The 22881-nt window shown below is 43.6% G+C and overlaps 1 protein-coding gene across 3 annotated transcripts in view; it reads right to left on the minus strand.

Annotated features, from left to right (window-relative positions):
* pot1 (protection of telomeres 1 homolog) overlaps positions 1 to 22881 on the minus strand; it is a 399782-nt gene that overhangs the window by 307839 nt on the left and 69062 nt on the right. For 2 of the 3 annotated variants that reach the window (XM_068050911.1, XM_068050912.1), the window contains exon 2: positions 1656 to 1793. In XM_068050911.1, the coding sequence (XP_067907012.1) occupies positions 1656 to 1778 (123 nt within the window). In that variant the 5' untranslated portion in view covers positions 1779 to 1793. The remainder of the gene's footprint in view (positions 1 to 1655; positions 1794 to 22881) is intronic. The other variant, XM_068050910.1, reaches the window with a different exon arrangement.

The raw sequence follows: 22881 nt of genomic DNA on the forward strand, positions 1-22881 counted from the left end.
GTATCTAGGACCGATTTGAAAAGGAGATTGAGGGGGGAACATGATCTACATCATTGGTGCAGATCATGTACAAGACTGTTTCACTTGTAACACCAGAGGACACAGTACACCCTGATTCATTCCTCCATCACCTCCAAAATCTCATCCCCTTCCCATGCAATCGAAGGAGGTGTAACACCTGCCCTTTTACCTCCTCTCTCCTCATCATCCAAGGCCACAAACACTCCTTCCAGGTGAAGCGGTGATTTACTAATAGTTCCTTCAATTTAGTATAGTGAGGTCTCCTCTACACTGGGGATACCAAATGCAGATTGGGTGACGGCTTTGCGGAACACCTCCGCTCAGTCTTCAAACATGACCCCAAGCTCCCAGTTGCTTGCCATTTTATTTCACCACCCTGCTCTCATGCCACATTTCTGTCCTTGGTCTGCTGCAGTGTTCAACTGAAGCTCAACACAAGCTCAAGGAACAGCACCTCATCTTCCAATTAGGCACTTTACAGCCTTCTGGACTCAACATTGAGTTCAACAATTTCAGAGCATGACTGCTATTTTGATTGTGTTTTTTTTAAAACAACAACCAGTCTTAAACTTGTTTTTCATGTGTTTTTCTTTCAACCAGAGCTGTTCATTATTCTGTCATTAACACTCACTCTGGAGAAACTCTTTGTCTTTTACTACAGCTATTACTACTCCCTTTGCCTTTTTTTCCATGACATCTTTGTCATTAAATCTCTCCTGCCTTCCACCATATCACGCACCTTCCCTTTTGTTCAACACCCCCCACGCCCCACTTTTTAACCTTTGCCAGTTCTGATGAAAGGTCACTGACCTGAAACATTAATTCTGTTTTTCTCTCTCCACAGATGCTGCTAGACCGGCTGTTTATTTCCAGCACTTTCTGTTTTTATTGCAAAGTTAACAAGTCCTCTTTAAAAATAGTAGGACGAGGGCAAGACTAGGCTCAACTGTCAAATCCCCAAAAGTCAGATGGCTGTAATTGCTATCAAAATTCAATTAAATCATTTTTTTTTACAAAAAGGACTTGTACGCAGGACAAATACTTCACTATAATTGTGTGTGGGCTTGGGAATGATTAGGGAACATGTGCAATGGTGCCAATACCATCCAAAAAGGGTGTTCACGTCAGATAAACATCATGCAATAGAAATGTCAGAGAAAGCAGATTGGTAGCCAAAGACAAGTCTGATAAGATAGCATCACCATCTAAATCAATGGCAACACTAGTGCTCAGTATTGGCTGTTAGCAGAGCAGTTTATTCAACAAGGTTAGCACAGCTTTAAGTCCCCATGGAGCCAATATAATTTGCTATGATTATTTATCCAGTGTATGCAGGCTCAGCCTATCATTCCAACCAAATTGGTTTTATGTGTACGGAAACCAAAATTAGTGTCCACCATCAACGATTATGAGTAATGCTCAGGGAATGAAAATGACTACCCAATAAGTATTGTTGTACATTTGAAATGTTTAATCTGTTCAAAATCAGAAAAAAGGTGCCATAAATCTGAACAACTTATTCAAAGTGTTCAAGACCCATAACCAGCATTTCCAATGAAACTGAAATTTCAGCCACTTGCTGAATACCTGTTGAGGGTAGAGTGTATTATTCTAAATATGTGAACGGAGCTTACCTCAACGTACTTGTCCACACAGGAAGAACATGGTTGTAGTTTATCAAATTCAATCCGCTGCACGTGGCTGGGGAATTGTGCTTCAATTGGACCATCAGACTCTCTGAGCTGCTGAAGTGGCATAGCTGATCCTGTTGACTTAAGAGAAATGAAATAAAATTCAAAGCTCCCCAGTGCAGACTATTCATTAAAAAAATAGTGAAGAGCAGCTCAGCAACAAAAAACATAAGGTTCCATCACAACAAAAATGTGGGAAAAAAATATTCTTTCATGCACATCCACAACTCCATCTGTTGAGTTCTGACATGGAACATTCAAACAGATCCCGGGCGCACGAACCGCCTTGGTAAGGATAAACAGGAACTGCAGCAAATACCAGCATAAAACCAAATAGAACCTTCAATTATTCTCCAAACTTTCCGTTTTGCTCCCTTCCAAACACTGAGATACCATTTTTCACACAAAAAGTGTTAGAAATTTGAAACTCTCAAAAAGTCTGAGGATGCTGGAGCAGTTGGAACTTCCAAGACTGAGATCAATAGATTTTTGTTAGGTAAGGATATCAAGGAATATAGAGCAAAGGGCAAAAAATGAAGCTAAGGTGCAGATCAGCCACGACCCAGTTGAATAGCGGCTGAAGAGTCTAATCCTGTTCCTAGTGCCCATAAGATTCTGAACAACCAGATCAGATTTTATTTGTTCATGAGATGCGAGCATCGCTGGCAAGGCCAGCATTTGTTACCCATCCCTATTTGCCCTTGAGAAGGTGGTGGTGAGCCGCCTTCTTGAAACGCTGCAGTCCATCTGGTAGAAGTACATTCACAGTGCTATTAGGGAGGGAGTTCCAAATTTTTGACCCAGCAACAGTGAAGGACCAACAATATATTTCCAAGTCAGAACGGTGTGTGGCTTGGAAGGGAACTTGCTGATGATGGCGTTCCCATGTGTCTGCTGCCCTTGTATTTCTAGATAGTAGAGGTCTTGGGTTTGGAAATTCCTGCAGTGCATCTTGCAGATGGACACACTGCAATCATGGTGTGCCAATGGTGGAAGCAGTGTATGTTTAATCAAGTTCCAATCAAGCAGGCTGCTTTGTCCTGGATGGTGTCGAGCTTCTCGAGTGTTGTTGGGCTGCAGTAAACCAGGCAAGCAGAGAGTATTCCATCACACTCCTTGTAGATGGTGGACAGGCTTTGGGGAGTCAGGAGGTGAGTTACTCATCACAGAATTCCCAGCCTCTGACTTGCTCTTTTAGCCACAGTATTTATATTGCTCCTCCAGTTAAAATTCTGGTCATTGTAACGCCCAGGATGTTGATGGCGAGCGATTCAGAGACGGTAATGCCACTGAACTTCAAGGGGAGATGCTTCGATTCGCTCTTGTTGGAGATAATCATTGTCTGACACTTGTGTCGCGTGAATGTAACCTGTAACTTATCAGCCCAAGCCTGAATTTATCCATGTCTTCCTGCATATGGACACGGACTGCTTCAGTATCTGAGGAGTTGTAAATGGTATTGAACATCAGCGAACATCCCCACTTCTGACCTTATGATGGAGGGAAAGTCATGATGAAGCAACTGAAGATGGTTGGGCCCAGGACTCCTGCAGCAATATCCTGGGGCTGAGATGATTGGCCTCCAACATCCACAACCAACTTGGTTTGTGCTCGGTATGACTACAACCAGTGGGGAGTTTTCCCCCTATTCCCATTGACTTCAATTTTGTGAGTGCTCCTTGATGCCACAGAGTCAAATGTTGCCATAATGTCAAGGGTTCTCACCTCACCTCTGGATTTCAGCTCTTTTGTCCATGTTTGGACCAAGTCCATAATGAGGTCTGGAGCTGAGTGACCCTGGCGGAACCCAAACTGAACATTGGTGAGCAGGTTATTGATGAGTAAGTGCCACTTGATAGCACTGTCAATGACACCTACGGTCACTTTGCTGATAATTGAGAGTAGCCTGATGAGGCAGTAATTGGCCGTTTTAGATTTGTCCTGCTTTTGTTTGTGGACAGGATGTACCTAGGCAATTTTCCACATTGTTGGGTAGGTGCCAGCGTTGCAGTTGTACTAGCATGGCAGCACAAGTCTTCAGTACTACAGCCGGGATGTTGTCAGGGCCTACAGTCTTTGCTGTATCCAGTTTCTTGATATTACATGGAGTGAATCGAATTGGCTGAAGACTGGTATCTGTGATGCTAGGGACCTCAGGAGGAGGCTGAGATTGATCATCCACACAGCACTTCTGGCTGAAAATGGTCGCAAATGCTTGTCTTTTGCACTGAGATGCTGGGCTCCGCCATCATTGCGGCGGTTTGTGGAGCCTCCTCCTACAGTTACTTGTTTAATTGTCCACCGCCATTCACGATTGGATGTGGCAGGACTGCAAAGCTTTGATCTGATCTGTTGGTTGTGGGATCACTTAGCTCTGTCTATTACATACTGCTTTTGCTGTTTGGCATGCAATACTCCTGTGTTGTAGCTTCACAAGGCTTGCACTTAATTTTTAGGTATGCCTGGTGTTGATCCTAGCATGCTCTCCTGATTGAACCAGGGTTGATCCCCTGGCTTGATAGTGAGGGATAGGCCTGGCCACGAGGTTGCAGATTGTGGTTGAATTCAATTTGTTGTAGCTGATGGCCTACAGCACCTCATGGATGCCCAGTTTTGAGCTGCTAGATCTGTCTGAATCCATCTCATTTAGCATAGTGGTAGTGCCGCACAACACAATGGAGGGTATCCTCAATGTGAAGATGGCTCTTTGTCTCCACAAGGACTGTGCGGTGGTCACTCCTACCAATACTGGTATTGATAGATGCATCTGTGACAGGTAGATTGGTGCGGCAAGGTCAAGTAGGTTTTTCCCACTTGTTTGTTCTTTCACCACCTGTTGCAAGCCAAGTTTGGCAGATAAGCCACAATGTCTTGGTAGCCTTGGTAGAAATAACTGCATTAGACGCAGTTCAGAGAAGGTTCACTCGACTCATTCCTGGGATGAAGGACTTATCTTATGAAGAAAGGTTGAACGGGTCAGGCAAGATAGAAACTGGAATGGTGTTTCCTTTTGTGGGAAACACTAGAACTAGGGGACACAGTTTAAAAATAAGAGGTCTCCCTTTTAAGATGGAGATGAGGAGAAATTATTTCTCTGAGGGTCATTAGCCTGTGGAATTCTCATCCCCAGAAAACATTGGAGGCTGGGTCATTTCATTTATTCAAGGCTGAGTTGGATTGATTTTTGATAGACAAGGGAATCAAGGTTTTGGGGAACAGACAGGAAAGTGGGGTTAAGCCCACAATTAGATCAACCATGAACTTATTGAATGGTGGAGCATGCTCGAAGAGCTGAATGGCCTACTCATGTTCCTATGTTCCCCTTGACAATTCAGCGAGCTTATTCTATGAGTAGGTGAGTCAGACACACCAAGGAAAGGCCCAGCTTTGATCCTTGGTCTATGTTGAGGAAGCTGATCAAAAGCCAGGATGGTGGAGCGCTATTAACCTCAGTGTCCATGGCCTAGGGAAAGGAAAAATCAGCCACGTCTCCTGTGACTCATCTGAATTTGGCAGACCCTGCTAAAAATGGTATCTGTGCACTCTAGCTAATGACAACATCACCTCTCCTCTCCACCATCAAACAACCACTGACACCAAAAAGGTGAATAATGACCAGTTGTTTGAAAGTACCGAAGGATCATTCAATACCTGTGGAACTGTATCCCAAAACAAAGACTTACACAGCACAGTACATGATCTCAGAACAACCTAAAACACTTCACAGCTAATGAAGTTCTTCTAAAATACAGTCACTGTTGTAATGTAAGAAACATGACAGCCAATGTGTGCACAGCAAGCTCCCACAAACAGCAATGTGATAATGACACTGACCAGATAATTTCTTTAGTGATGTTGTTTGAAGGATAAATATTGGCCAGGATACCAGCGAAAACTACCCTGCTCTTCTTCGAAATCGGATTTTCAATTTGATGTGACTTCAACAGGATCATCATGGGATCTTTCACATTTATCTGAGAGGCGAAGTGGTACATCCATTTAACGTCTCATCCAAAAGACAGGACTGGCAGTGAAGTGTTCCCTGCGTACTGCACTGAAATATCAGATTTTGTGCTCAAGTCTTGTTCAGCACCTTCCAAATCCGCGACCTCTATTAGCTAGAACAAGGCAACAGACGTATGGGAACGTCACCACCTGCAAGTTCCCCTCCAAGCCACACACCATCCTGACTTGGAATTGTATTGCCATTCCTTCACTGTCGTTGGATCAAAGTCCTGGAACTCCCTTCCTAACAGCACTGTGGGTGTACCTCCACCCCAAGGACTGCAGCAGTTCAAGAACTGCAATCAGGAATGGGCAATAAATGCTGGCCTAGCCAGTGATGCCCACATCCCACGAACAAATTTAAAAAAAACTTGAACCTACAACCTTCTGATGCAGAGATATGACTCCTATCACTGAGCCACTGCTAACCCCGGCAAGGAGTCAACAACAATTAGCAGTGGGTAAATCATGGAAGCGAGAGGCAGGGGCGGGGGAGTGGTTAATAATAGGCACTGCTCCTGTCTCTACACAAAGCAGTGCTATATATAAGGAGAGTGTGAAACTATCTTTGAAACTATTAGTATTAAAAAAAATGCTGCTCCACATTGTTGCTGTAGCAAATGGTATTAGTGCTTTAACAGTTAAAACTAGAAATCAACATATAATTATACACCTCCCTCAGCCCCACCACAAGCTCTGATTGCTAGGAACCTCCAACTGAGAGAACAATCTAAGTAACAGTATGAGCACCTTCCTAGTCCTGATGACAGCTTGCCGCTTGATGAAACAGCTAGAATGAGGTGAAAACCATCAACAGAATAACCAAGGGAAAGTCTGGAGTCACTGCAATCAGTGCTGAACAAGAAGAGATAGGTCATCTCCCTCCCTCTTTTCCTGGTTAGGCTTACCAAAGAGAAGCTGAATTTTTGTAAATGCAATGTACAGTGGGCACCCATTCAGCAGAGTGTCTGCTCACCTTACTTGAGAAAGCAACCAACCCACTGTGCCACTCTGAAGTCTCACATACTGTTCACTGAGTATCTATTAAAGGGGCACCGTTCCTTTGAAATACTTGGATAGAAAGTGAGACTGAGCATAAAAGCTGTGGACCATTTTCAGTATGACAACAAGCAGGGCATGTTTTAATGTGAATTACATTGCTGAATTATGCAGTTAAGGTAGTAAATGGCTCTTTAAATGCGGCGAATAAAAGGTATTCCTTATAATGCTGGATCAGCACTTCAGACCTTTTTCTTTGCAAAGTTCCAGCACGATGAATGCCTCCTCACAAGTATAATGCCATTTGCAATAAACACGACAAACTGATTTGCCCAAGATATGACCTATTTCCAACTGCAATCATAAACTTCAAAAGACCAGTGTTGTGACAAGAGTAACAGATTTTCTGGAAGTTAGCTGAAGGGCTGGCAGGCTGTGCAGATTAGTTGAAAACTCCGATTGGAAAGTAGTTGTCAGGTGAAGCCCTGCAGTACTGCATGGTTCTCAGCAAGCTTCTGAATTTATATTGTTCACATGCCCAGAGCAATGCAAAACAAACCCTGTATTACACATAAAAATAACATGAATCTGACTCCGGGCCATGTTCCAAGGAAAGAAACAGGTTGAAGCTACCTGGCAGTATATATTTATATATAATTGGAGAAAGAGGAGGCAAAACATAGAATCATGGAATCTTGCAGCACAGGAGGCCATTCGGCCCATTGTGTCTGCGCCAGCTTATTTGAAAGAGCTATCCAATTAGTCCCACTCCTCTGTTCTTTCCCATCGCTTTTTCAAGTATTTATCTAATTTCCTGTTGAACGTTCCTATTGAATCTGCTTCTCCCACACCTTTAGGCAATGTATTCCAAATTCTAACAGCTCCTTGCATAAAAAATTGTCATCCCTGCTCTGGTACTTAAATCTGGTTATGGACCATTCTGCTAGTTTAAACCATTTCTCCTTACTTACTCTACCAAAATCCTTCAGAAGTTTGAAAAGCTCTATTAAATTTCCCCTTAACCTTCTCTGCTGCACGGAGAACAATCCTAGCTTCTCCAGTCTATCTACATAACTGAAGCCAATCATCCCTTGTATCATTCCGGTAAATCTTCTCTGCACCCTCTCCAAGGTATTGCATTATACAGACTGATGCAAGGCTCATTGCAAATCCTCCCCCCTCATAAAAATAATCACCAACAATGTGACTCACCAGAAACATAAACTGTTGCTAGATAGCAAGAGACTGTTACCCTGGGCTGTTGTTATGCACCCCTAGGTCACAGAATGGCACTAGTGTAAATGCCAAAAAGCCACATGGAATGTTTGCTACTGGGTCAAAGTGACCAACAGTGAGGGGTCAGATTAATGAGGAAACAGAGAAAATCCACAGCACCAAGTCAGAACAGGTACAGTGTGGTAATTTTATTCTCTGACAGAGAGCAGGGAAACAGTCCCCAAGAGGTCTGATACTGAAGATACACGGTGATGGATTGAAAACACCATTATGTTATCACATAGGTGGCAGAGTTTAGAGATGCATTTCAATCATCTTACTTTACAGCAAATAAACTCTGCTCTGGTGAACAGTTACAACAAAGCCCTGACAATCAAACTCCTTTGCCATTTCTATGTGGCAAGCAGCTAATTTTCTTAAAATTCCACTGCAGAAGAATTTTAGATGTTTGTAGTAATTTATATGTGTGACAATTTATAGTTTTAATTTAAATCATGAAACTTTACTAAAGAATTTTCAGATATGTCACTATAGATTATAGAACAAATTTCATTTCCTATTAAATTTCTCTTTCACACACACTGCCAACAATCATTTTAGCATTTTTCCCTCTATGGCTATAAGATGAAGCAGCAACAAGAAACTTAAAGAAGGAACAACATTGTGGTGACTTTCCTTTTCTGACGGAAATCTCTTAAAAAAAAACCCACAACATTATTCGCAACACCCATCATTTTGGTGATGTTGGTTGACAGCAGAATGTAATAAGTAACCACAATGTCAAACTAGCTATGAAGATGTTCTTTCTTGCAGAGATGATGAGTTTCATTTTGTTTTGTTCCCTGTCCCAATTGTAAGGCCCTTGTCCTTCCATTCCTTCTATATACACATATATGTAGGCACATACATGTTGTGTTGGGCAGAAGGAGCAATGGTAAGGGAGAATGGCACTGTGATCCTGTACCATATAGAAAGTCTTCTTTGAGGAATTGAGAGATAGTTACCCTGCTAGTTATCAGATATCATGCAAGATTTACCGTTGCAAACAGTTGCTGGCTTACCATAAATTACAAGTCCCAGGGTACACTTCACTCCATTTTATGTACCTGTCGTTAAACCTCAACAGTTGTGTAATGAATTATTCAATGACAAAAGTTTGAAAACCACTGATTTACAGCGTGACATTACACGACCGAGTGCTGGTGTGATTTACAGTGTGACATTACACGACCGAGTGCAGGTGTGATTTACAGCGTGAGATTGCACGACCGAGTGCTGGTCTGATCTGCGGGGTGGTGTCATAATTTGAAGAAACCGAAGCTCGCAGCAAGACTGAATCACTTACAAAGAAAGAAGTTATCACACAGGTAAGTTCCATTAAACAGCAGTAACCAGGAAAGAGGTCAAACTCAACACTCATTCAAAATGTTCCAAAGTTCAGTAGTCATGTTTCATGGCATATTTTAGCTGTAACCATGTAGAAATATAGGGGCATTGTTGTAATGAGCAGAAAAAGGATCAAACTTTTCCACAAGGTCTATTTTGAGATGGGGCACTTTCCTTATGCATTGACCCATCATGGCAGACTGCGTTTCTAATGAGACCACCTAGCAATGGAAAATCAGTCAAGATTTTAGCCAAAAGGAAGCTACAACTGATCCAGGGAAAAGGGGCCCCACAACAACAAGCTGAATGGAGTCATGATCGGGTGCTACAACACACCCAAATTCAGATTTAGGGCCAATTAAACCTTAATGATGGGCAGCTAGTACAACTGATTAAGATGTGCTAACTGGGTGCTGGGGTTAAGGTGGCCCTGTTCTTTATGACCTGAGGAACCACACTAGATTTTACCTAAATGGAGACCAATATAACCAGTTTATAGAGAGTGGAAGGAGGATAGGGAAGGACCTGTGGAGTGTTTTTTCTTTATTCATTCATGGGATGTGGGCGTCGCTGGCTAGGTCAGCATTTGTTGCCCATTCCTAATTGCCCTTGAGAAGGTGGTGGTAAGCTACCTTCTTGAACCGCTGCAGTCCATTTGGGGTAGATACACCCACGGTGCTGTTAGGAAGGGAGTTCCAGGATTTTGACCCAGCGACAGTGAAGGAACGGCGATATAGTTCCAAGTCAGGATGGTGTGTGGTTTGGATGGGAACTTGCAGACGGTGGTATTCCCAATCAACTGCTGCCCTTGTCCTTCTAGGTGGTAGAGGTCACGGGTTTGGAAGGTGCTGTCTAAGGAGCCTTGGTGCGTTGCTGCAGTGCATCTTGTAGATGGTACACACTGCTGCCACTGTCTGTCGGTGGTGGAGGGAGTGAATGTTTGCGGATCGGGTGCCAATCAAGTGAACTGCTTTGTCCAGGATGGTGTCGAGCTTCTCGAGTGTTGTTGGAGCTGCACCAATCCAGGCAAGTGGAGAGTATTCCATCACACTCCTGACTTGTGCCTTGTAGATGGTGGACAGGCTTTGGGGAGTCAGGAGGTAAGTTACTTGCTGCAGGATTTCTAGTCTCTGACCTGCTCTTGTAGCCACGCTATTTATATGGCTACTCCAGTTCAGTTCCTGGTCAATGGTAACCCCCAGGATTTTGTTAGTGGGGAATTCAGTGATGATTCAGTTAATGTACAACAAAGCACCTTTTGTCTTGTGAAGTACTGGAATGATCGCAGTTGTGTGTAGCAGGTTAAGAACACTGTTTCTTATCTAAATCGTTATGAATTTCATTCATTTTTAAGGAAGGATAAATGAAGTGCAGCACCATCAGCACATTACAGGTCATGCATGATTCGAGAAGCAGGTCACACCTTTGGGAAGTAGCCAGACAGCACATGTTTGAATATGGATAAATGTGGGAGACAGGCTAAGTTTTAATAACATTTCATTTTTGCTTTCTGTCAAGCAAGGAGGATGGATTTCATTAGTGAGATTTTTTTTTTGATTAAGTAAGTGTGCTGTAAGTTTCTCAAGTACCAGTGAGTGGGAGGGTGAGTCAATTTTGCTGAGGTGAATATTGATGATGAAAGTGGTTGACTGCTGTTTTCCCCTGTTTTAAGAGTGTTTTACTGCTATCAATGCACTTCATCAGATGCTTTAATTCCTTTAACCTATTCACCATCTTTTAGACCAAAAAGATCAACATATCAGCAGCACCTTTTCATCGAACCAGTTTAAAATAAAAATGCTTGTACAGTATCTGTAGAGAAGGAAAACACATAGAAAAGAAATGCATCTTCCACCTGGAACCAGAAACCCAGCTTTAGAAGGGGGAAAATGGCATTCGCCCTGATCCCTGCAGTCCAGCTACACCAAGGATCTCTCCTCTGTGTTGGCCTCCTCGACCCTAGTTTCCCACCCGCCCCTCTCCTTCCAGGCTCATTGTATGTTGGGTGCCTGCACCAACTATATACCTTCTAACTCCAGTTTAATACAGAACAGTCTTGTCACTGGGCTAAAAGTATGAGCATCAATATGCTGGACGAAAGTCACAATTAAACCGTATCACCCTAATGTTGTGCCAATATAAGTGGGCTATAGGATACTCTTAGTTCATCACCACAAATTACTCCAACCAGTGCTTCATTCCACTGTAGAAAACTCAAAATATAGTCTCCCTACACAACCTTTGCTTTGAAAGTTGTGCTCACTGACCTACATTGGCTGTCAGTCCACCAATAACTCGAGTTTAAAATTCACATCCTCATTTTCAAATCCCACCTCAGCCCTCGCTTTATCTCTCTAACTTCCTCCAGCTATACAACCCTCCGAGAACTCTGCGTTTCTCCAATTCTGGTCTCTTGTGCATACTCCACAACCTATATCCTTCGCCAACCAGTGGTGGCCTTCAATTCACTTGGCCCAAAACTCTGGAATTCCTTTCCAAAGCCTCTCCACCTCTCCCCCTAAGTCACTCCTTCAAACCTATTTCTTTGACCAAGCCTTTGGTCACCTCCCCTAATATTCCCTTTTTGGACTTTGTCAACTTTGGTTTGATTACGCTTCTGTGAAGTGTCTTGGGACACTTTACTATGTTAAAGGTTCTATATAAATCCAAGTTGTTGTTGTGGAAGAATATAATCCAAAGTCTAACAGTACTGCTGGGTGTTTTCAGTTTAAGGCAGAGGGAAAATCCTCTATAGCCCCTGAAAATTATGGAAAATGAAATGGGATTACAATGCACGATTAACCTGCGCCTATTCTTTCCGAGGCAGGCAGCACACAAGCTTAATGCTCCTTGCTCATTTGATTGATAGTAGCATGCAGCCCACCACTTGGCTCAGGCAAGTGCTGGAAGTGGCTGGGAACGAGTGTATGACTAGCAAGGAGTGACTATGATGATGTGTATGTGGTCAATAGCACCGTGCACCATGGGGAAGCCTGCAATTCTAGCGAAGCATTTTGCTTGCGCTGCCTGCTTCTCTCTGGCAAGAGAGAAAGAAATGCATTCAGCTCTCTTTGTATACAGAGCCTCAGTGTCCTCCCTTATGCAACAGTGGAATGCAAACTGGGAGATGTTGCAATTATCGCCTGCTCCAGCCTGGAAGAAGTTCATAACTATGGTCACCTTCACAGTCACTGGCATTGTTGTCCTCGCCCTTCTCTGAGGCTGCAGTTCTGGCTGCAACAGGTGGCAGATTTCAATGAGCCCCTCCTTAGTGAAGCAGAGATGGCTGACATACTGTTCCTCACTAAGGTTGAGGTTGGAGGATTGCTCCTTGAAGACACTGGGCAGATATGGCCTCCTGTTGAGAACTCTTTTCTCTTCCTCCTCCATCTTCGAGCAGTTTTCCCTCCTCTGCGTCACCTCTGCTCATTCTCCCTGTCGTGCTACAGGCCAAGGAGGATATCAACCACTGCAACAGAATTCCTTAGATTCAGGAATGGTTCCATCAGATCGGAAGTTGGCAAATGTTATGCCGCTTTTCAAGAAAGGAGGTAGAGAGAAACAGGGAACTATAAGCCAGTTAGCCTAATATCAGTCATTGGGAAGATGCTGGAAACTATTATGAAAGAAGTCTTAACATTGCACTTGGAAAAGCAGAGTATGATTTGAACAAGTCAGCATGGTTTTACTAAAGGGAGATCCTGTTTGACAAATTTATTATAGAGTTTTTGAGGATGTAACTAGTCGGGTAGATAAAAGGGAACGAGTTGACGTAGTATACCTGGATTTTCAAAAGGCATTCGATAAGGTGCCACATAAGAGATTAATAGGCAAGATAAGAGCTCATGGTTTTGGGGCTAACGTATTAGCGTGGATAGAGGATTGATTAACAGACAGGAAGCAGAGAGTAGGCATAAATGGGACATTTTCAAGTTGGCAGGTGGTACATAGTGGGTGCCACAAGGATCAGTGCTGGGGCCTCAGCTATTTACACTTCATATTAATCACTTGGATGAAGAGACAGAGAGTAATGTATCTAAGTTTGCTGATGATACAAAGCTCAGTGGAAAGGTAAGCTGTGGGGAGGATGTAGAGAGGCAGCAAAGAGATATTGACAGGTTAAGTGAGTGGGCAACAAGATGGCAAATGGAGTATAATGTAGGGAAGTGTGAAGTTGTTCACTTTGGTCGGAAAAATAGAAAAGGAGAATATTTTTTAAAAGGTGTGCAACTGGTAAGTGGTGATGTTCAGAGAGACTTGGGGGTACTGGTACAAGGAACGCACAAAGTTAACATGCAGGTGCAGCAGGCTATTAAGAAGGCAAATGGCATGTTGGCCTTTATTGCAAGGAGATTGGAGTACAGAAATAAACTTGTACAGGGCTTTGGTGAGACCGCACCTGGAATACTGTGTGCAGTTTTGGTCTCCACATTTAAGAAAGGATATACTTGCACTGGAGGCAGTACAGTGAAGATTTACTAAATTGGTCCCTGGGATGAGAGGGTTGTCCTATGATGAGAGGCTGAGTAAATTGGGCCTACATTCTCTGGAGTTTAGAAGAATGAGAGGCAATCTAATTGAGACATACAAGATTCTGAAAGGCTTGATAGGGTAGAAGCTGAGAGATTGTTCCCACTGGTCAGGGAATCTAGAACATGGGGACACAATCTCAGGATAAGGGGCCAATCATTCAAGACTGAGATGAGGAGAAATTACTTCACTCAAAGGTTTGTGAATCTTTGGAACTCTCTACCTCAGAGGGTTGTAGATGCTCCATCATTGAATACATTTAAGGCTGGGATAGATAGATTTTTGGTCTTGCAGGGAATCAAGGGATATGAGGAGCAGGCAGGAAAGTGGAACTGAAGCCCAAGATCAGCCATGATCATATTGAATGGTGGAGCAGGCTTGATGGGCCATATGGTCTACTTCTGCTCCTATTTCTTGTATACCCATGTTTGGGAGCAAGTGGTCTGTGCAGAACCCTTGAAGTCAGGACCAAGTCCTTCAGCATGTGCCATGCCACTCCTTGTTGACTTCAGCAATTTTAAAATCAATAGAAACCTACAAACACACCCGACAACCTCAGCAACAGCCAGCCAAAATCAATCAGCAACCAACCTGAAAGTAGTTGATGATCCCTTTAAACAGCACTGGTTGGGTGGGTGGGGGTCCTTAACTGTTACTGAACGCATGTGCAGCTGGTTGGGTGGGTGAGAAAGAGTGTTGACTAAAGCAATGAGGTCGAAAATGGCAGCACTGGCCTCAAATCAGTGTTACATGCTGACTGACATCAAGATCTGCCTAGTCTGCATGCTTCCAGTGCACGGTCCCTGTGCCTCTGCCCTCACTAAAATGCTATCCAGTGCAGCCAGCAACAGAGTGTGTCCGTGTATTACACGGATGCCACTTTAGAACCAAAATGGCGCCCATTGCATGGACAATACTGGCATAACGCAACTGAATTTTGCAGCCAGAAGATTTCACATACCCACTATTTTACTGTAATCACAGTGAAACAAAACAAACACTGTGCAGCAGGGCAAAAGTTTCACTCACCCACAAATATCGTTCACTAAAATCCAAGCACACTGCTGGAGAGGAACCATTGGGAAAAACTGGGTGGGAAAAGCCAATGCAAACGGTGTTCTCCTGCTGACAAGGTGTGTTCAGCATGGCCTCATTATAACAAGCACCTCCTGGATTATGTCAGTGTTCGAGTCAAAGATCTAAGTGATATCTGTATCACTCGATCTATGCAGGGAACTGATGCCTGCTAGACAAATCATCGACTTGTTCAATCGGTGATGAACATCCACCTAGCACCAAGACATTGCAAGACCCAAAAGTCCAAGAGGAAGAAGATCAATGTCTCAGCCTTAAAGTAGCCCGACCGAAGAGAGGAATTCCAAGTGCACCTTACAAACAATCTGGAAAATCGTCATAGATCCAACTCAAGTTCAGAATGCTGGGAAGAAATAAGGTCAGCTATACTAGACTCCTGTGTCCAGACCATTGGGTTCAAGACCAGGACTTGAACAATGCTGAACTATGTGACCTCCTGGAAGAAAAAAACGAGCAGCCTTCCTTGCCTGGTAGAACAGCCCAAGGTCGCAAGTCAAAAAGGCAGCTTTCCAACAGCTCAAGGCTGATACCCAAAGACAAATCTGAAGATAAAAAACAAATGTGGGAAGAGGAAGTCCGAGAGATATAACAATATGCCAGCCATCATGACATGTGAAGCTGTTTTTAAGCCACCATGGCCATCTATAGACCAAGGCCAAATGGACAAAATCCCTTTCGCTCATAGGATGATGTCTCTCTTTTTAAGGATGACAATGCCATCCATCAACCCTGTAAAGAACATTTTCAACAACCCCTCAATCATGAATCTACAGTGGCAGCTGATACTCTCCAGATTATCCCCCAGTATCTGTGGTAGAATCCATGGATGAACCACCATCGATGGGAGAGCTGCAACAAGCAATCAAACAGATGAAAAACAGCAAAGCCTGCAGCCCCGATGGTATTCCAGCTGAGGTCTTCAAAGCTGGTGGACTTTTGCTCACTACAAGACTCCATGCACTCATCCTACAGATTTGGAAGGAAAACGATCTTCCCCCCACCCCCCACCCACCCCCTACCCCGACTTCAAGAATGCAACAATTGTAACGATCTTCAAGAAGGGAGATAAATCATGCTGTGGAAACTATCAAGGTATTTCCCTCTTGTCCATAGCAGGGAAAATCCTGACACGCATTCTCCTGAATCACCTACTTCCTGTGGCTGAGGAAATTCTCCCAGAGACACAGCGTAGTTTTAGACCTTCCAGAGGAGCCTCCAACATGGTCTTTGCTGCCGAACAGATCCAGGCATTCATCGCCCTGACCAAAGCATTTGGCTCAGTAAATCGCAAGGCTCTGTGGATTGTGTTCCAAAGATTTGGATGTCCAAGAAACTTTATCACAATCCTGCAATTGCTCCATGATATGACTGCAACTGTCTTGAGTGGGAGATCTGAAACAGACGCCTTCAAAATCCAAACCAGAGTCAAGCAAGGCTGGGCGATAGCCCCCGTACTATTTACAATCTACCTGACAGTGGCTATTCACCACATCAAAGATCAACTGCCCTCTGGTGTGAGTATTAAATACCTCCTAGATGGAAAACTCTTTAACTTCAGTCTCCTCCGTGCCAAAACTAAACTGAACACTCTAGACATACATGATCTACAAGATGGCTGCAGTGTTGTTGCCCACTCTGCACCAAATTTGCAAACCACTCTCTATCTCTTCAATTCTGCAAACAAGAGACTCAGCCTGTCCTTGAATGTTGCCAAAACAAAACTCAAATCAACCCACACCTGGTCAGCCAAATATTCCACCTCCCATATATGTTGAAGGAGAGACTTTGGAATATGTTGAGCACTTCTTATACCTTGGCAGCCCCCTCTCTCAAAAGGCCACCCATTGACGAGGAGATCCAACACCAGATTAGCTGCGCCAGCACAGCCTTCTACAAACTATAGCAGTGAGTTTGACAACAAAGACCTCTGCAAGTCAACAAAAGTCCTCGTGTTCAGAGCAGTTGTTGTCATCACACTCCTGTACTGCAGTGAGACCTGGACTGTGCATCAGCGACACATAACAGCACTGGAGAAATTCCATCAGCAATGCTCCCGCCGCATCCTCCGGGTTCAATAGGAGGGCCATCGAACAAACGCTAGTGTCCTCCTTGAAGCCAGCTCCACAAGCATTCAGGCAAGACTCCTGCAAAATCAACTTCAATGGCTGAAAACCATCTTACCCGCCAGGTCCTGTTTTCTCAAATGGCTTGCATTCCAGGGGAGGACAAAGAAAATGCTTCAAAGACACTCTGAAGCTCTCTTTGAAGCGTGGCAGCATTGACATTGATGACTAGGAGGAGCTTGCTACCAATCGTTCAAAATGGCGTCAATTTGTCCATCAAGCTGCATCATGCTTTGAATTCAAACGCCTTAATGATGAGGCAGAGAGGTGGCAGAGAAGGAAAAGGAAGCAAATCCTGCACTCCGGATCCCACTACCTCACGGACGTCCTGCCCCATGTGCCCAAAGATCTGCAGTTCGAGAATCGGCCTGTTCAGACACATGAAGGCCCACGGCAAAAACTCGCAACCCTGAGTAGACATCATCCTCAAATCAAGGGACAGCCGTGACAACAATGGTATCCACTGGTATCAAGGCCTTAGTTCTTTTTCAGATATAATTGCACAACATTCTGGTTCTGTAAACAGAGAAGATTATTTCCCAGTGATACAACAGAGCATTATTGTTTTTTGGGAACAAATAAATTATTCTAAATGCCAACGGGTGTCTGAAGATACAAACTTAACATGTATCAGGGACATGTCACACAAGAAAAATGAAGATACAGTTCCAGATTTCAAGTAGATAACTCCAAGTCATTTTAAATGTGCTTGGTGCTCATGGCTGATTAATTATGGTGACGGGATGAAACCTAATTATCAATCCTGAACTCCATTGAAGCCTGTGTAAGTAATGCATTCCTCTTAATTTCAGCTTTATGGAGCACACAACTTGCTTCCTTCTCATGTACAGCAAAGCAGGCTCTCGATGGCTGCTACTGATCCTTCCTTTTGTTTTGTGCCTTATAAAACAAACATTCAGTGGATCATTTTAAACCACCGGACAATGCGGAAAGCATGTATTTAGGTGATGTTTCTTTGACAAAAAAGTGATCTCGGACTCTTAAAAACTTGTATCAGTTCTTTCACATTCACTCGCCATTGTTCAAACAATTTCACTCATACTACTATTAGTTCCAGCTCAATGTGAAATTCTTTCATTACAAAACTATGTAAATAATACTAACTCAAACTTTAGTTCTTCATTCACAATCTAAGTTAATGTGCTTAGATCTACAGCACCGACTAGAAATACTTATCTCAAACTTGAGATGTTTTCACCAGCGAAAACAAGCTTAATTGTGCAAGTTATTCCTTATAGCTTAAAGCCCCGAGAGCCATAATCATCCCTGTTGATATTCCATGAATCTTTTTGAAAGTGGTGAGCAAACCTTTCTTAGAACCACAGAAAAGTTATGGCACAGAAAGAGGCCATTCAGCCCATCGTGTCTCCGCCGGCTGAATAAAATAGCCTCCCAATCCAATCCTACCTTCCAGCACCTGGTCCGTAGCCTTGCAGACTATAGCACTTCAGGTGCATGTCCAGGTACCTTTTAGTTATCCAAATGTGGACCACATATCCTGGATGTGTATCCTGATCGGTCAATGGTGAAACAGTAGGGATGTGTTTTTGTGCATCTGGGATAAGTGGAAAGGTTTAGGTATTGGGAGATCCCAGGAAGATGCAAAACATGAATATCTGAAATCCTGGTAAAATGTTAAAAATAATTATTTTCAATCCTGATCTTTGTAGGCAATTATATGTTCCAGTGGTTAAAAAGACAGTCAGTTATTGAAACGTTTCATCTATCTCCAATCTCTCAGACTGGGTTGAAGAAGCCATCAATCTCCAATCCCTCACACTGAGGTGAAGGACCATCGATCTCTGATCTCTCACACTGGGGTGAAGGAGCAGTCTATCTCCAATCTCTCAGACTGGGTTGAAGAAGCCATCAATCTCCAATCCCTCACACTGAGGTGAAGGACCATCGATCTCTGATCTCTCACACTGGGGTGAAGGAGCCGTCTATCTCCAATCTCTCACACTGGGTTGAAGGAGCTGTCTATCTCCCATCTCTCACACTGGGTTGAAGGAGCCATTGATCACCAATTCCTCAAAGTGAGGTGAAGGAGCCGTCTATCTCCAATCTCTCACATTGGGGTGAAGGAGCCATCTATCTCCAATCTCTCACATTGGGGTGAAGGAGCCATCTATCTCCAATCTCTCACATTGGGGTGAAGGAGCCATCTATCTCCAATCTCTCACATTGGGGTGAAGGAGCCATCTATCTCCCATCTCTCACACTGGGGGGGTGGGAAGGAGCCATTTATCTCTAATCTCTCACACTGGAGTGAAGGAGCCATCTATCTCTTATGCTGTTGCATAGATAGCAGCTGCCATTTTTTTTAATCAATGGGCCAAGCAGCAAATCGTAGTTTGTACTGACAGACATGCCAGAATGTGCAGGTTTGAAAATCACCAACACGGTCATTAAATCTGTGCACTAGACTTTAAATCAGGAAAGAGGAAAGAAATTTCATAAGTTATGCAAATATTGAAATGTGCAGCAAGTCATATTACAGATTTTTATCCACATAAAGCTAAAGAAGTCACCAGCATGCTTTTTTTTTATTTTCAGAGGTTGGGAGGCGAGAGGAATCATCTACATACACAGGGGGACATTACAGAAAGTTGATTTGTGATTAAAGAGGCTAAGATTTGCTGCTTGAGCAATCTAATGTTTAATTTATAACATTTAGCATAATCCACTGACAATAGTCTCTCAACCCACACCCAGCCATCCACTCATAGCTTTTGTTTACCCCACAGCTCAGGAGCCTGGGATCCAGTTGTTACAGAGATACCATGTTGTTGGATTTTCCTCACTGGAGACCCACTACTTGAGTAATTTAGTTGTGTAAATGGTGCGACTAAAACATTCTCAATGAGACCTCAACCCCCACCAGTATATGTTCCAGTGAACCCATCAGTGCCTTCTCTGAGCTCAACTCACCACATGTAACTGGTTAATAGGTTGGGTTGCTTTACTGGTCCCTGCTATTTCATTCATTTTCTGAACATTGTGCTTCCTCTCAGATGGCTGTTCTTTGCTCCTAATTACAGATAACCTTCTTCTATACAAGGAAAATACAGATTGAGAAAGACATCCAGCAGGAAGAGCATTTAATTTCACCCCGGCATCTGTAGCCAGGACAAGATGAGAATACATTCATGTGCAGGTTATAGAGCAAAATTCTCTTTTGACTCGATCACCTTTCGTCTCAGGCACTCGAAAATGGCACAGAAAATGGCACAGTGGAATGGTGGGAAAGAAGCATCTGTCTGGAGTGTGATGTTCCTTATCAATAATTAGTATCACATCTATTGTAATATTTACACTTTGAAGACACACAAGATATGGAGATGAGTTATGCTTCCAGCATTCCTTCTGGATGTGTCTCCTGATTATACTTACCTTGGTGAACATTGTGAGGTTATGAAATTGTTTCTGGCAATGTGCTGCAGTACATGGGGTGGTTGAGGTGCCACTCAATGCCTGTGCTATCTCCCTCCATAATGCCCACGCCATCCTCTTCTGGGACTTCTGGTCTTGGGTGCCAAGGCGTGCATCTCTCTTTGCCCATATCTCTGCCTACAGAACATCCTTGTAGGTGTTTGAGAAGCGACGGCAGGGTGGAGAAGCGGTTCTTAGCCACAACAGACTTTCCCAGTGTTGTCTATCCTTCTGCCATATCTTGGTGCATTTCTGGCCTTTTAAAAGGATGCAGCACTGCATTTCTCTCCCAGCAGCAAGAAGCCAAGGAACACCACTGAACCCCACCCTCTATATTTAATAAAGCCCCCACATCCCAAAAGAACAATCAAATTCGTCCCACTGCCCAGGTCTTTCCCCACAGTCGGCATTTTTGCTTTTTCAAGTATATATCCAATTCAGGAGATCAGTGTTAAAATCTGGCTCCTTCATTTCTGCCCTGGGGAAAGAGTCACTGAAGGACAACATGGGAACATAGAAGCAGGAGTAGGCCATTTGAGCTTGCTCTGCCATTCTAGATCATGGCTGATCGTCTACCTCAACACCATATTCTCGCACTATCCCCATATCCTTTGAGGTCATTAGCAAGTAGAAATCTATCAATCTCTGTCTTGAACTTACTCAGTGACTGAGCTTCTACCACCCACTGGGGCAAAGAATTCCAAAGATTCACCACCCTCTGAGTGAAGAAGTTCCTCCTCATCTCACTCCTAAGTGGCTTGCCCTTTATTCTGAGATTGTGTCCCCTGGTTCTAGACCCCACAACCAGGGGAAACATCCTTCCTGCATCTACCCTGTCTATTCCTTTAAGAATTTTCTACGTTTCTATGAGACCGCCTCTCATTCTTCTCAATTCCAGAGAATACAGGACCAGTCTCCCCAATCTCTCCTCATAGGACAATCCCACCATCCCAGGAATCAGTCTGGTAAATCTCTGCTGCACACCCTCTATGGCAAGTATATCCTTCCTCAGGCAAGGCGACCAGAACTGCAGACAATATTTCAAGTGCAGCCTCATCAATGCTCTGTACAATTGAAGCAAGACTTCTTTGCTTCTGTACTCAAATCCTCTTGTGATAAAGGCTAACATACTGTTTGCCTTCCTAACTGCTTGCTGCACCTGCATGCTAGCTTTCGATGACTTATGAACAAGGACACCTAGGTCCCTTTCCAATCTCTCACCATTTAAGAAATACTCTGAACCCCATTCCTCCTACCAAATTGGATAACCTCATGCTTATCCACATTATATTCCATCTGCCATGTTCTTGCCCACTCACTCAGCCTGTCCAAATCCTCTTGAAGCCTCTTTGCATCCTCCTCACAACTCACATTCCCACCAAGTTTTGTGTCATCCACAAACTTGGAAATATTAAATTTGGTCCCCATATCCAAATTATTGATATAGATTGTGACCAGCTGGGGCCCAAGCACTAATCCTTACAGTACCCCACTGGTCACAGCCTGCCAACCTGAGAATGAGCCATTTATTCCTACTCTCTGTTTTCTGCCTTTTATCCAGTCTTCAATCCATGTTAGTATATTAACCTCAATCCCATGCGCTTTAATTTTGCTTCGTAACCTCTTATGTGGGACTTTATCAAAAGCCTTCTGAAAGTCCAAATACACCACATCCACTGGTTTCCCCTGATCCACTCTGTTTTGCCATGTGCCAAGGGTTAAAACAAGTGACAATTGCAAATAAACTATACAGGATTGCTTTAGAAATATTGGTGTATATTGTAACCGTCGGAAAGATGGAAATATTACATGGACCTCATAGGACTTCAGAGTCTGAAACTACCACATTCAATCTAGTGAACATTTCTGGCCACCAGAAGCTTTAGACAAAGTATCCGGGAGCTCGGTAAATAGTAAAACTGACACCTGTGCACATGCCTTTACAAAAGATGTTTTTGCACTTTTAACCTTAGTTCAGCTGATATCCTGCAATCTGCTCTCAATGTAGAGTATGAAAGCACTCCAGCAACAGCCAATGGACCATATGGGCCTGAGTGACTGCAGCTCAGTGGGTAGCACTCTCGCCTCCAACTCAGAAGGATGTGGGTTCAAGTCCCAGGTTCAAGTCCCACTTCAGTTGCTCACGTACAGAATCTAGGCTGACACTCCACTAGTGCAGTATTGAAGGGCGACTGCACTATCGGAAGTGCCGTCTTTCAGATGAGACATTAAATCGAGGGGCCATCTGTTGTCTCCGGTGGATGTAAAAGATCCCATGGCACTATTTCAAAGAAGAGTAGGGGAGTTATCCCCAGTGTCCTGGTCAATATTTATCCCTCAAC

This window comes from Heterodontus francisci, chromosome 18 (genome assembly GCF_036365525.1).
Source record: "Heterodontus francisci isolate sHetFra1 chromosome 18, sHetFra1.hap1, whole genome shotgun sequence".
Classification (NCBI taxonomy): Eukaryota; Metazoa; Chordata; class Chondrichthyes; order Heterodontiformes; family Heterodontidae; genus Heterodontus; species Heterodontus francisci.